A 13,861-nucleotide genomic window follows, 5' to 3' on the forward strand; every position below is an offset into this window, starting at 1 on the left:
ATATCGGGCACCGCTACAGCGGCCCTACGAGGGGCCGTTTACGGTGATCAGAAACAACGGGTCCACATTTGTGCTGGACACTGGGGGGAAAGAGGAGGTTTTCACGGTGGACCAACTCAAACCGGCCCATGTGGACTTGGCGCAGCCGGTCGATATTCAGGCACCGCGGCACAGAGGCAGACCTCCCAAACAGAGTCTGACCCAGACTGTGGACATTGGGAGGTGCATCGCTGGTTCTGGGGGGGGGGGGGGGGGGGTATGTGGCGACCCATTTCCCAGCGCACTCGAACCGGCTCACGAAGCAACGCACGCCGGCATTGAGGACGGTCCCAAAGACGGCACCAAGCCTGCTTCACCAGCAAGGGGAAAAGCCCACGCGCGGGCGGGACTGTGAATACGCGCCCCCTACAGCATTCCCGCCCGGGGAGGGCGGGATCAGGAAGGCTTTAAAGCGAGGCCAAAGTTTGAATAAACCTCTTTTGCAACTGCAGCTCACCGACTCCGTGTCGTTATTTCAGCGCTGTGTGTAGCACACCGCTACAACATCATGAAATACACTGACATTACATAAGGGGTGTGGAAGTTTTGTGACAAATAAAGGTGGATAAATACTCAGGGCATGATCAAGTGTATCCTAGGACTCTGGAATGCTAAGAAAGCTATTTCTGGGACCCTGGAAGAGAACTTTCTATCTTCTCAGGAGCTGTATCAGCAGAATGAAGGGTTGTTAACGGTTTCTTTATTTAATACTGGCTGCAATGATAAACCAGGGAATTAAGAGGCTTGTGAGACTAACATCAATGGTAGGAAGGTTACTGGAAGGAATTTGCCTTTAAGTAGTACTCAGTCCCAACAACTACTCTCACATTTTACTATCCATTTTTCTAAATTTAAAATAATATTGAAGTAAAATATTTTTAAGCTAACCTACAAAACATTGCGCATGTCAAACCAAAAGTTCTAAAACACGCCAATTTCCTAAAATTTAAAAACCAAAATTGAGATGCTGAAAAAGTATTAATTCCCTTTGTAATTACTACACTAACTTTTCTCAGTAGCAATATCATTACCAACTCACCCAATTTGTTGATGTAGAAAATTGGAGGATCGCCTACTTTGAATGAATTCATAAGAATACTGTAAATACCCCATCTCTTTGTAAGGTCCAACAGTATGGCAGATTTTCAACAGACAAAACCAAAATGAAGGCAAAAGAGCATTCAAGACAAGTCAGAGAAATAATTGAGAAGCTCAAATCTGGATAAGGGTACAAAGCCACCTCAAAAGGCACAGAACATACCTTGGAGCTCAGAGCAATCCATCGGAAAAAGTGAAAAAACTATAAAACCACAGCCACACTGCCAAGGTCAGGCCGCCCTTCTAAACTTAGTTGCCAAAGAAGAATGGCACTTGTAAGAGAGGCCACTGTGACATCAACAGACACTGAGTGAGTTGCATAGTCAGTGGCTGCAACAGGAGATGAAATTCACGGCTCCACAATCTCTAAGGTATTGCACAAAAAGGGCATTTATGGAAGAGTGGCAAGGTAGAAAACACTGTAAAGATTTGAAAGAAGGTCTTGTGGTCGATGAGACTAAGTGGAACATTTTGGCCTCAACACTAAGCAGCTCGTATGGCATAAATCTAATATTGCACGTCAGCCAAGTAACACCATCCCTGCTGTAATGTATGATGGAGGTAGCATCATGCTATGGGGATGCTTTTCAGCAGCAGGAACTGGATATCTGGTCTGGATTGATGGGAAGATGAATGCTGCTAAATACAGAGAGATTCTGAATAAAATCCTGCTAGCATCTGCCAGAAAGCTCAAACTGGGGTAAGGTGGGTGTCTTTCAGCAGGACAATGACCCAAAGTATACTGCCAGTACGACCATGGAACGGCTTCAAATAAAGAAAACTGATGATGTCTTCAAGTTACTCATTGTCCCTAACCTGATCAAACATCTCTGGCAAGACCTCAAGATTGCTGTCCACTGTCATTCTTCAACTAACTTGGCACAGCTTGAGCAATTTTGCAATATACAAATCTTGCTTCGTAACATGCTAAGCTAATAGAGACATATTCAAAACAACAATGGATTGTCAAACAACACACACAAAATGCTGGTGGAACACAGCAGGCCAGGCGGCATCTATAAGGAGAAGCACTGTCGACGTTTCAAGCCAAGACCCTTCGTCAGGACTGTAATAGCTGCAAGGAGGTGGTTCAAATAAGTGCTGACCAAAGAGGGATGGATACTTTTTGAACTGCTGACATTTCAGTTTTTGAATTTTTAGTTTTTCATGCTTTACAATTTTCCCTTTTTCTGGGCTTGAGTGTGATTCTCAAAAATTCTCGGTTAAAAATTGATCAAATTCTCTGTTTGTAATATTTATGTGAACAAAGACCAGGGGAGAGGGCCCAAATATTTTTACAAGGATAAATACAGTATATACTTAGATGACAAATAGTCAGCAAGAGACAGGAGTTTAAAATCTGCAACACTACCATGCCACCCACTATACATCACAGTTTTACAAAACTCTTCACGCTAAAGATGCAAATCTAAAGGCACTTTGTTACTCCTACAATTATATTCAGAACCAAGACAGATAAACACTTGAAGTTACATATAGAATTTAGACTTATGCATGAATTGGAGGCAAAGTGTATTGAGTTGGATAGTGATCTTACAGAATGATGCTGCAGGCTTGATGGACCCATTCATACCCCAAATGACAGTAAGCAGGCACTTATGAACCTTCATGGCAGAAACCAGAAATCCAAACAGCAGATAAGGGTGTCAGAGGTATCTTTCTCAGAACCACAGCAACACAAGACAGACCAAGATTGTTTAAAAGAATCATTTTATGATTCTCAGTCATTTTTTAAACTCCAAACTCTACTTTCTCACTTTGTGGCCAATGGCAAACTTCCAACTAATTTTTCTACTAATCATCTCAAGGTCCTCAGTGAAGTCAAAAATCAAGCATTGCTGCTCTTACACAACTTTTAGCACGAAAGATTAAGTCAACTATACAGTCGGCCCTCCTAATCTGCGGGGGATTGGTTCCGGGACCTCCCGCGGATAGCAAAAAACAAGGATGCTCAAGTCCCTTATTTAACCTGTCTCAGTTCAGTGGTCTTTAGGACCCAGCAGAACCCCGGACCTCATTTAATCTGTCTCAGTGTGGTGGACTTTACAACCCAGCGCAGCTCCAAATCCACAGTGTTTCTGTTCATGAAAATCACAATCGAAAATGAAGTGTAAGTAATAAAGAGATCGGAAAGAGGTGAAACACCATCGGTCACTGGAAAAGCATTAGGCTACAGTCGGTCAACGATCAGAATAATTTTAATTGAGCATGTGAAAGCCCTCCCCCGATGAAAGCTACAATTATTACCAAGCAACGCAGTGATTTAATTATTGAAATATATTCATTTCTTAAGTCTTTTATATGCATAGAAAGGTAAAATATATACCATTTAATAAGACGTGTTTGACTAACTGACGTTAAATAATACCGGACGTACCTGTTCTGACTTAAAGACGGACTCAGGAACGGAACTCGTTCATAACCCGGGGACTGCCTATACTTTTAAATCATCTCTAGATTACTTATAATACCTAATACAATGTAAATGCTATGTAAATAGTTGTTATACTGTACTGTTTAGGGAATAATGATAAGAAAAAATAGTCTGTACATGCTCAAACAGCAAGTGCTGGAGAGAGAACTTCCGGGTTTACTTGATCTGCGGTTGGTTGAATCCGCGCATGCAGAACCCGCAGATAAGGAGGGCCGACTGTACTCCAGAAATGGACTGTGTGACATCAAAAGCAAATTACTGTATACCAACCAATGCAAGTTTTTACCTTTGAACCAGATGCATCATTTATGTGTAAACATTCTGCCTTCTTTCTGCACTGCCCTTATTTTGGCTTAGTCTGTGCACATACATCTACTGATGCCTCTGGACATATCTTCAGTGATGTTCCTGGAATCATCGGGTGTTTTCGGTCTTTCAACATCATACACCCTCCTCCAGGTGACCCAGCCAGGGCTGATCAGACCCCAGCTTGTGTCCAGATGGCTAGCTACTTATGACACCATGGCTCCCCTCTTTTGAGCCACAGCCATCTTGAGGCCCTCTCTGCCACATCGATGGTACTGCGGATGGCTCTCCTCTTCCTCTCTCCCTCGACGCCCAAATTGCTGAAGGCTCTGGCTAAGGAACGGGCTGCGAATCCCCTACAATCAACCTCCACTTGGAGACATCTTGCTCTCCATCCAGCCTGCTGGCAGTTGCTGTCCAGTCATGCTGTCTAGTATACATCAATCTGTAATCCACCATAGGGAACATTGGAAGGCATTCTGAATGAAGGCCAACTTACTCAAAAATTCTTCATGTATCAGAAATTTGCTGTATTGAAATGCTATGAATGATCCAATCAGGCAATTGTCTTTACGTCAAAACAGAAACTTTCCCCAGTTCTGATGAGAAGCCATTGCTCAAAATGGGTATACACTTTCTTGCCAGCTGCTACTGAACTTATTGAGAGGTTTAAACAATTTTCCTACTTAAACTTTTATTATCCTTACCATGCATGCATTTTTCCCAGTGCAAAGAGAATGTTATAAATTGCTATTCCAGGGATGCATTGGGTAATTAAGAACCCTAAATGGCAAGTCCAAAAACAAATCAATATTTCATTTGGTCCTGATGAACAGTCTTAGCCCAAAACATTGAATTTTAATTTCTTGCCACAGAGCTGCCTGACCTGTTAAATTCCTACAGCATTTTGTGTTTTGTGTGCAGCATCTGCAGAATCTCATATCAGTATTTCATTTTATAAATGTTACACTTAACAAAGGTTAACATAGAAAGCCAAAAGCTTAAAATTTTTGTGTCACTCAGGAATATGAGAGCATAAACAATTCTTTATACACTTTCCTGGACACGATTTTCAGAGCAATGTTGCTAGTTTCCCAGAATGAAAACACCAGCATGCAACAATGTGTAGGGAAACAAAATGGCCAGGACAAGCACGGCCTTACAGATGTAGTTGTATCATTCTCGCCAATGAGCAGAATTGTCTCAATAACAAAGTCAAAATATTGTCTAAGCTTTCTATAATCATGAGGCCATTTCTATTTATTGCTAAACAAATGAATAGAAGGATAATTAGCAGCAATAAATTACTTTAATAAATGATCTATTTGCAAATCTTTACTTACTGTGCTATGAAACACAACACTATGCCCATTTCCATGACTTTCAATATGGGTCGACAGATTAAAGCAGATGGCACGATGTCTTATGGCATCCATTGTTTGAGCATCAAAAAAGTCATGTGGTCGCGCTGTTAAAATATCAAAAAGGGACAGGTCACCAATACTGTAACTGGAATACTTGTCTAAAATTAAAGTTATGGTGAAATACAGCAATGAAAATGTAAAAAAACAATATTAGAAAACTGGTCAATATTAAAGAATTCTACCACAAATTACAGATCACTACCTTCACAAGCTGTGCAAGCATATTGCCATACTGAAGGACACACAAGTCATTGCTTTGCTCAGGATGATGAAATGGAGTGCAAAACTGATTTTCAACATTAGTTACTGAGTTCATTTTCCTATGGCTGAGTATTTATTGAGCAGCCCTCAAAACATTAATTCTCAAAACTCATTTTACTGCAGTCTCCTCAGCCCCACAAGCCAAATGTAGCAACCTAAATTCATAAGCTTACAGCCAGCTTCTGACAAAAACAAATCTTTTACCTCAACCAAAACATACCTCATCTTCTGGACACCAACTCATGTTACAAAACCTGTAATTCATCTCTCTACCATTTGTTGCTGGTTAGTTCGGACTGCTTTCTTTCCCTTTTCAATAGTGAACATGTCACAAACTGAAGATGCAAGACCAAATGTGAAACACTCTTTTGAAAACTACTGTTATCATGAATAAACATTATAAGATTTAATTTAAATGCAGAATACATTCAAGCTCCAATGGTTAATGTAATCAAGTGAGCAAAATATGAAAACCTTAGCAATTCAGCAATCAAAATACCTTCATCCCACTGAGTCTATGTCACCTATCAAGCAATCATTTACATTGATACTGTATTTAAGTGCCATCAATCTTCCTTGATCCCACTAATCACGAGGGGCAATTCAATAATGTCCAATTCACTTCACAATCCATACATCTTTCGGATGTCGAAGTTCACCTGGGCACAAGATACTTATGTAATAACAGGAAGCTATACACAGGCTGCACTGGAAGTCCAGACTAAAGCCAGTTCATTGGAACTGTGAGGTAGAAGTTGTCTCACACCTTCTGTGTAACTGTATGCCAATCTCCAAGAGAAAAGTAAATTTATGTATGATTAAATATAGGTAAATTATGAAGATCCTTTCAAATTTCAAACATGTTCTGGAATACAAAAGGAGTCTGGGATGAAGAGAATGAAGGGACGGAGAGAATGAAGGAAAGGCATATAATGAAGGTGGCAAACTAAATTAAATAAAAGGAAGATACAATAAAGTGAGAACAATGGGTCAAGTGCAAAAAAGTCAATTTGGAAAAACCACAAATAGAATTTCAAAATGAAAATATTACAAAAGCAGCTTATTTGAGATTGATTTTCATTAAGTCTAGAAGGCTGCATTTTGCCTATGCAGAAAATGAGGTGTTGCTTCCCAATCTTGGGTTATACTTCAATAGATCAAATGAGGAAGCAAAAGACTGAATTTACAAGTGGAGAATTCAAGTTACAAAGGGTTGGAGGCTTCTGTGTTTAGTTGCAAACAGCAGCGAGGAGTACTTTTTTTTTTAAAACATGGTTACCCAACTGTGCTCATTTTCCTCTCGGCAGAGACAGATACATTATTAGCATCATTACTACTTTCTACCATTGAAAGGACTGACTGCTTCATCTGGACAGAGGCAAGGACCATGGAAAAGTCTTGATGGCTGCAGCACTGCCTTCCTCATTCTTTACATTGAATCCTTCAGTCAGCCTATACTTGATTCCTGGGAAGATGAGAAGGGCATGTGAGTGCGAGGAAAGCAAAGTAGTTAAGGCCACTGCATCTTTGGAGAGTAACAGCAATAAATGAAAGGGCACATCAGGAATGAAATCCAGTGACTCCATTCTAAACAGATGGCAACAATTGTCTGCTATTGCTACCTCAGATCCAGAGGAGAGAAGGCTGATAAGATTTTGGTGCACATATCTTAGAGTTATCCCACTCAAATAGGTGTGGGATAATGATGGCGCTAACCAGGTAAATCTATAAAGCAACTTGATCCAATTAAGACAAGCTATTTCAGGAGCCTAGCTCATATCAAATAAAAATCTAATTTGTCACCCAATCCTCACTACACTGATCCTAGTGCTTATTTAGTACCTGCAGCAAAATTTAAAAAAGAGTGCTTTACTTTTACTCATTCATGCCCTTTCATAAGAGTAGCAGCACATAGGCATTTCAAAGATTCTGATTTTGATATACTGATGTTATTCAACCATTTTAATTCTCAAGAATAGGTAGGATGCAATTCAAACTTGAAGAGAAACCAACAGGAAGCCAATTCACATGAATGCAGTGCAATAGGCACAGTGAAATGAAGAACAGAACATCTGAATAATCCTGATTTATGGAAACCTTTCTATAATCTTAGTTTCAATTATGGTAAGTTGTGAAAGAGATGTGTTACTTGTACCGTTATGGCATATGTTGCTAAGGTGAACGGAGTTTCCAAAATGAAAAGTGAAACCAAATTATCACTAAAATATACATGGTAACAATCAGTGGAGCTTATTTTATAGAGTGCAGGCAATTCTATGCATAGCAAACAGACTGATCAAATGTGTAAACTATTGCCTTTTACACTGTGAGCATAAATGATTAGTGCAATATAATAATTTTCTAGCTTCAAGATTCAGATGAGGTTCACTTGATTACCATTCCATGAATGCACAATTGAATAAAATACAAAATTAAACTATAGCTAAACAAATCCAGATTTGTAGGTACTGCCTTCTGTGCATACTGTTTATTCCTTTGAAGTTTCATGTCACTAGACAACTTCTGGTAGTAAATTCTAGTATATAGTTGAAGCTGTTAATCCAAAACAAGATTCAGCATATAGGGAGGAAGGGGGCTAAGCACCAACACTTTTATGGGTATATATATATTAAAAAAAACTGCTGAGACTCCTTATAAACAGCCAAATTGAACTTTGGGAATAAGGAAAAGGCAGACAAATTAAACAAATGTATTATGCTTGAATTCACAACAGACACAGCTGCTCTATACATTAGTAAATCAAAGATTTAGCAAAGCCAAGAAAGGGGTGGAACTATTACATAAAAATGTACAAGACTAACTGTTGAGATGATAAATTTCAAAGACACAATGATGTAAAAAAAAAGGAAGAGCTGGCTATCATATTTCAAAGTTTTATGAATTCTGGAATTTATCCCATGGATTGGGGGTAGCAAATGTGACATGACTAATGGGGGAATGGGGATGCAGCAGACAAGGAAACAAATCAGACTTTTAAACTGTTAGCCCCATGTCAGTGGTTAAGGAGAAAGTTAGAATCTATTAAGGATATAACAACAAAATTCCTTGAAAAGAACAAAGAGATTTAGCAATCGAGTAAAGCCCAACGTGCATTTATGGAAGGAAAATAATACTTGATTAATATGCTGGAAATCTTTGAAAATGTAACTGGAATGAAGAAAGTTGAAACAGTAGCTGCAGGCTATTTGAATTTAAGGAGTTTGTTTAATAAGGTCACATGTAGAGTTTAATCAATAGGAATAAATTGCATCAAATTGGGTAGTAACATATCAAAATGGCTTGGGAATTAGTCATTGAACAAAAAAAACAGAATGGGAATAAATGAACTCTTCTCAGCCTGGCAAGCTATGAATGGTAGGGTACCATAGACAACAGCCATAATTCTTCCTAATTCATACAAAACACTTGACTGACCAAATATTATCCTTCTAAGCTTGCTGACAATCCTAAATTAGCCAGTAGAGTGAGTTATGGAGGAGGATAGAGAGTCCTCAAGATGATAGAGACAAGCTAAGGGGCCAGAACACTGCTAATAGGAAACACTTAAAAACTACCTCTCAACAGAATAGCTATTAATTGCTGTTGGGGTGGTGTTCATGGTCAAAAGGGATACAGGAGCAGTTGCACACACGTTGAATGGCAACATTGAGGTGCAGAATGATTACGAAGGCAATATTTTAGTTTTTATTACACAGGGATCTGGATTAAGGAGTATGGAAACTTTATTGTATAAAGGCACTTGCAAAACCACACTTGGTGGCATTTTATGTAGGCTTAGTCTCATAAAATAAAGGATCAACTGGTCTTAAAAGGACGGCAAATTTGCTGTGCAAGAAGACATCAAAAGTCAAGGTACACCTTTGAATTTCAGAAGTACGAGATATCAAAATACCAGTTTTATAGGCTCAATACAAGGAAAAATGTTCACTATGACTTAGGCAGATATACAGAATACAGGATGTACTAATGAGAAAGAGAAAATTTGAAGACCAACTTTTACTTCCTTTAGCTGCTAAAACATCCATATTAAGTGATGAAGATTCCAGTTCCAGAAAAATAATCGAAGGTTGAAATTTTTGCACATAATTTAACACATGAAAACACCAGATTTTTAATGAATGTTATAAACAATGGATTATAATGTGCCATTGTTTGCAAAAAAACATGCACGTCTGAAATTGTGGAAACCTGGGTGAACTAACTACAAAGCTTTCTGCATCACAGACAATAACTTGGTGTTACTTCATTTTCAGCAGTGTTCAGCTTAGTCATAGCATCAAAGTAGATATTTAGTCCATCCTTCCTGCTCTAAGAAAGAGGCATCCCACTAACCTAACTCCCTTTTTTTTTGGTCCAGAACTCTACAAATATTTCCATTAATACTTATGTCAACTAAGTTGGTTGAATATACTTCACTAGCTCTTCAGGCACTATATTCTCATTCACAATACACTGTGCAAAAAAAACCTTTCTATTTTTAAATTGTTTTAACATTTGCCTTTGTGAATGGAAACAGTTCCTATCAATTACTCTATCGAAATCATGTTTAACACCTATTTAAAGTTTTCCCTTAACCTTTGCTTTTTGACAGAGTGGAATTCCAAATTTTCTACTCTCCCCATTCAGTAGAATCACAAACATTAGTACCATTCTGCCATATTTCTTTTACATCTTCCAAGGTCTTGATATATCACATTCAAGTTCCCAACCTCATTAAATGTTGGTCATATTGCTTCTGATATTCCTTGTGCAGAGTTTTATGAACAGTTTATCAAAATTTGAATCACTTCCAGTAACAGATGTTCTACTACTTCATTTGAGGAAGGATTTTAAAACATCCAGGTCTGTTTGTGCTATAAAGTTAATAATGTTAAAATTCCAATTTAGAATTGCCTGTCAAACACTATTTGGTGTACTTGGCCCAAGTATAGCGATCCTGATAAGCAACAGAAAACTATATGACAGTTCTCAGATAAAGCTACGTTACTTTTATACCATTCCACAAGAAACTTAACTCACAAGACATGAAACAATGTAGAACTGTGTGGTGTGTTAGCAGCTGGCTCACTTCTGAAGGCATTTAAATATGAACTATATAAAACAAGTCTTAAATCACATGCAAGCCAGAGGAAGACATCCACAAACCAGTAGTTTAAAAAACAGAAGATTGAAATGAGCAGGGAAACAAACCATCCAACCAAGCATGTGCATATTCGATCTTTTTAGTTCTATCTGTTCCCAGCATTGAAGCATTCTAATAGAAAATGAATATCTCCTTCACCAGTCACTTCTCAAATCACTGGCAATATTATGCCCAAATGGCATTGTGTTGAGAAAACGTAAACTTCCATTGTTCATGACATCTAACCACAAAGAACAAAAGGCTTCCATCTTCAATTCAGGAAGTTTACCCACACAGTAACCCCTTCAGCTACAACCACCAATTCAGCAAGGCGTCAAATGCTGAATACAATAACGCAGCAAAGAACTGTATTGCAAACCACTAATAATGGTAAGAGTTTGAAAAATTGGCTCTTAGTTGCAGACAGGCTTGAAAAACTTACGTAATGAACGTCGTCGCTTATTTTTTAGCCTCCTTCGTTTATTCATTACTGCTTTAGAAGGGGACTCCTCTTTGACCTTCGGCTGATTAGTGACCTTTGCAGAGTTTTGTTGGCTAAAGTGAGTGGGGACATGACGAGCAAGGCCACCTTGAGATGCAAAGCTAGCAGTGCAACCACCAACAACACACTAAAATAAAGTGAAAATACTTGTTAAGGAAACATTGTCACCACAAATCCTGTGCAAAATACTTAATTTTGAACAAATTAAACCATTAGCTAGAGAATATGAGGCAATGAGCTTCACCCAATTATGACTTAAAATAAAAATCACTTCAGATGTTAAACAGTTAATTTAGATGAAATAGTTTATGAAGCACATGTGCAAATTTTGAAGATACTAATTAGGCAATTGGGTTTTAATTCATATACATGTAAACATCCACAAAATCAGTTTGCACTCAAGAAGTAACAAGTACGTTTCAAATCTAGCAAACAATTGGGTAGATATTTTTTTAATTGAATGCCCTGGCCTCAATTAGCAAGTGGGAAACATTAATTCTGGAAGAAAATATAAGGTATAGCTTTGTAGAGTGCTGACTGCTCAGTGTTCCTGCAGAACATAATCAAGGGAGAGGATAAACATATATTGGATTTCTAAGGCTACCATACAGATTGACAAGGTGACAAGGATATAAAACTGATAAGATACAAGAACAATTTGTATGGTCAGACTTATTCTATTGGGATTGTGAGAAACAATGAAATCACAATCTGTAGACGATGTAAGACTATGTCCCCTGGTAAGGCAATCTAGAATAATTGGGTAAAGATCTTAAAATTAGACAAGCTATACAGCAACGCAATCTAGAAACATGATCATGCAAATACTAAACAAAATCTGCAACCCACTCTAATCAAAACCTGTGACCTATGGGGTCAAAGAGAATTGTCATTTAAAAAAATCATGAAGTGATTTGAAGCAATATTGAAATGTGCATTGGTCAGAGAATGCAGAGGAGCTGAAAAAGAACCCTGACTCTTATGGAAAAAGGCGGGCAGTAATATCAGTTTTGCCTATTCAATAGCAAAATGTGATGAGAGGGCTTGATTTGTTGAAATCAAAAGTGACATCAGCCAGCCTGATCGGTTTCAGCTACTGTGCATTTAGGCTTCTTTTTCTGCTTCCGGCTTCAATAATAGCTTAACAGCAATAACTCAGTTTGGTTTTAACAGAAACAATAAAAGCAAACAGATGTTTTGACTTCAGAGTTGTAGGGATATTAATGAAGTCTGTTAACAATTTTTACAACTAACTTAACCATACACTTTTAAACCATTATCCATACTACTGGAGAACACTGATAAAATAGATAAAATTCCAGTAAAATCTGACCGGTCATGATTCTAATTTATGATAAGCTTCATTCCAGGGATCTGGTTTTTTTTTTAAAATGTCATGTCAACTTCTCATTTAAGAATGTTAATAATCCACTAGGATCTAATCTTCAACTGGAGAGTATCTGGTGAAACAACGTGCAGCATAAAAACCTTATTATTAACTTTGTGCCTTTCATAATAACATGTTCCAGAAACAGATTTGGCTGTAGTTGTCAACTTTTCATTTCAATGCATGGCAATGCAATTCAGCTTGAAACATGACCAGAAAAGAGAAAAAAAATTAAGATCCTAACAATAGATCTTGCACTCTGTCAAGGACAAGTCCATTTAAATATCACACTGTCCCATACCATTTGGCTCAGCTTTTTATACATTTTCAAGTTTCCTGACCTGAAGCTCCTATGTGGGTAGATCACATGCAGCCCAAACAGGAGTTTAGCCAGAAGTATCACATGGAGTTTTACAACATCCTCAAATAATCTCACCAGCATAATTAGGCCACTTGGCCCATTGAGTCTGCTCTGCCATTTCCCTCTCAGCACCAATCTCCTACCTTCTCCCCATATCCCTGACTAATCAAGAATCCAGCAACCTCTGTCTTAACATTATGATCTGCATATTTATTCAAAAGGAACAATTAAACCTAATATTATTTGCTGAGTTAAAGGTTAGCCTTTTGGAATCTCTAAGGGTTCATCAATGTGCAAACACATACAGGACTTTTGGTTCAGCCTCAGGAAAATAAATGATTGTTGTAATGCATTGTGACAAGGTAGAATATGCACAGGTTTTCAGACCTACCTTAAATGGCTTGTCTCCGCTGTGTGTGAGCATGTGCCTCTGCAACCAGCTCTGACTAGTAGATGGTGTGTTGTACACTTTGCACCCTTTCCATAGGCAAACAAATACCTGAAAAACAAATTTACAATGTTTGAAACATTGTTTGAAAGATTCAAGGAACATGCCTTTTATGCATTTAGCAAAATGAAAAAGGATGTTAATCCTCAGTAAAGAAACATCTTTTTATCATTACCATAGCACCCCAATAAGTACAAAATAAAATGTAATCTCTTCAGTCTTTGGTCACAATAAGCTTTGAAACCCTAAAAAGGTCAATTCTTCCACTGAAGTTGACTTATTACTTCCAAAGGAAAAGGCGGAGCTCAGGAGGGATAATGGCACCTAACGGCGACTCCTTTGCTTGCAACTTTGGAAACAGCTCTATTTCTACTTTTAATATCTTTATTTTTCCCCTTTCAGGGTTCTTTTGAAGACCCTGACCTGGAGTTACACAC

At 38.2% G+C, this 13,861-nt stretch overlaps 1 protein-coding gene across 4 annotated transcripts in view; it reads right to left on the bottom strand.

The window, feature by feature from the left end:
* Positions 1–13,861, bottom strand: part of aebp2 (AE binding protein 2) — an 87,330-nt gene that overhangs the window by 43,193 nt on the left and 30,276 nt on the right. For all 4 annotated transcript variants that reach the window (XR_012101409.1, XR_012101408.1, XM_073066140.1 and 1 more), the window contains exons 3-5: positions 13,368–13,475; positions 11,169–11,355; positions 5,242–5,366 (exon numbers count right to left, since the gene is read on the bottom strand). Coding sequence is in view for 2 of the 4 variants with exons in the window: in XM_073066140.1 (XP_072922241.1) it covers positions 5,242–5,366; positions 11,169–11,355; positions 13,368–13,475 (420 nt within the window). In the remaining 2 variants the exon portion in view is untranslated. The remainder of the gene's footprint in view (positions 1–5,241; positions 5,367–11,168; positions 11,356–13,367; positions 13,476–13,861) is intronic.

This window comes from Hemitrygon akajei, chromosome 14, assembly GCF_048418815.1.
Source record: "Hemitrygon akajei chromosome 14, sHemAka1.3, whole genome shotgun sequence".
NCBI classification, from domain to species: domain Eukaryota; kingdom Metazoa; phylum Chordata; class Chondrichthyes; order Myliobatiformes; family Dasyatidae; genus Hemitrygon; species Hemitrygon akajei.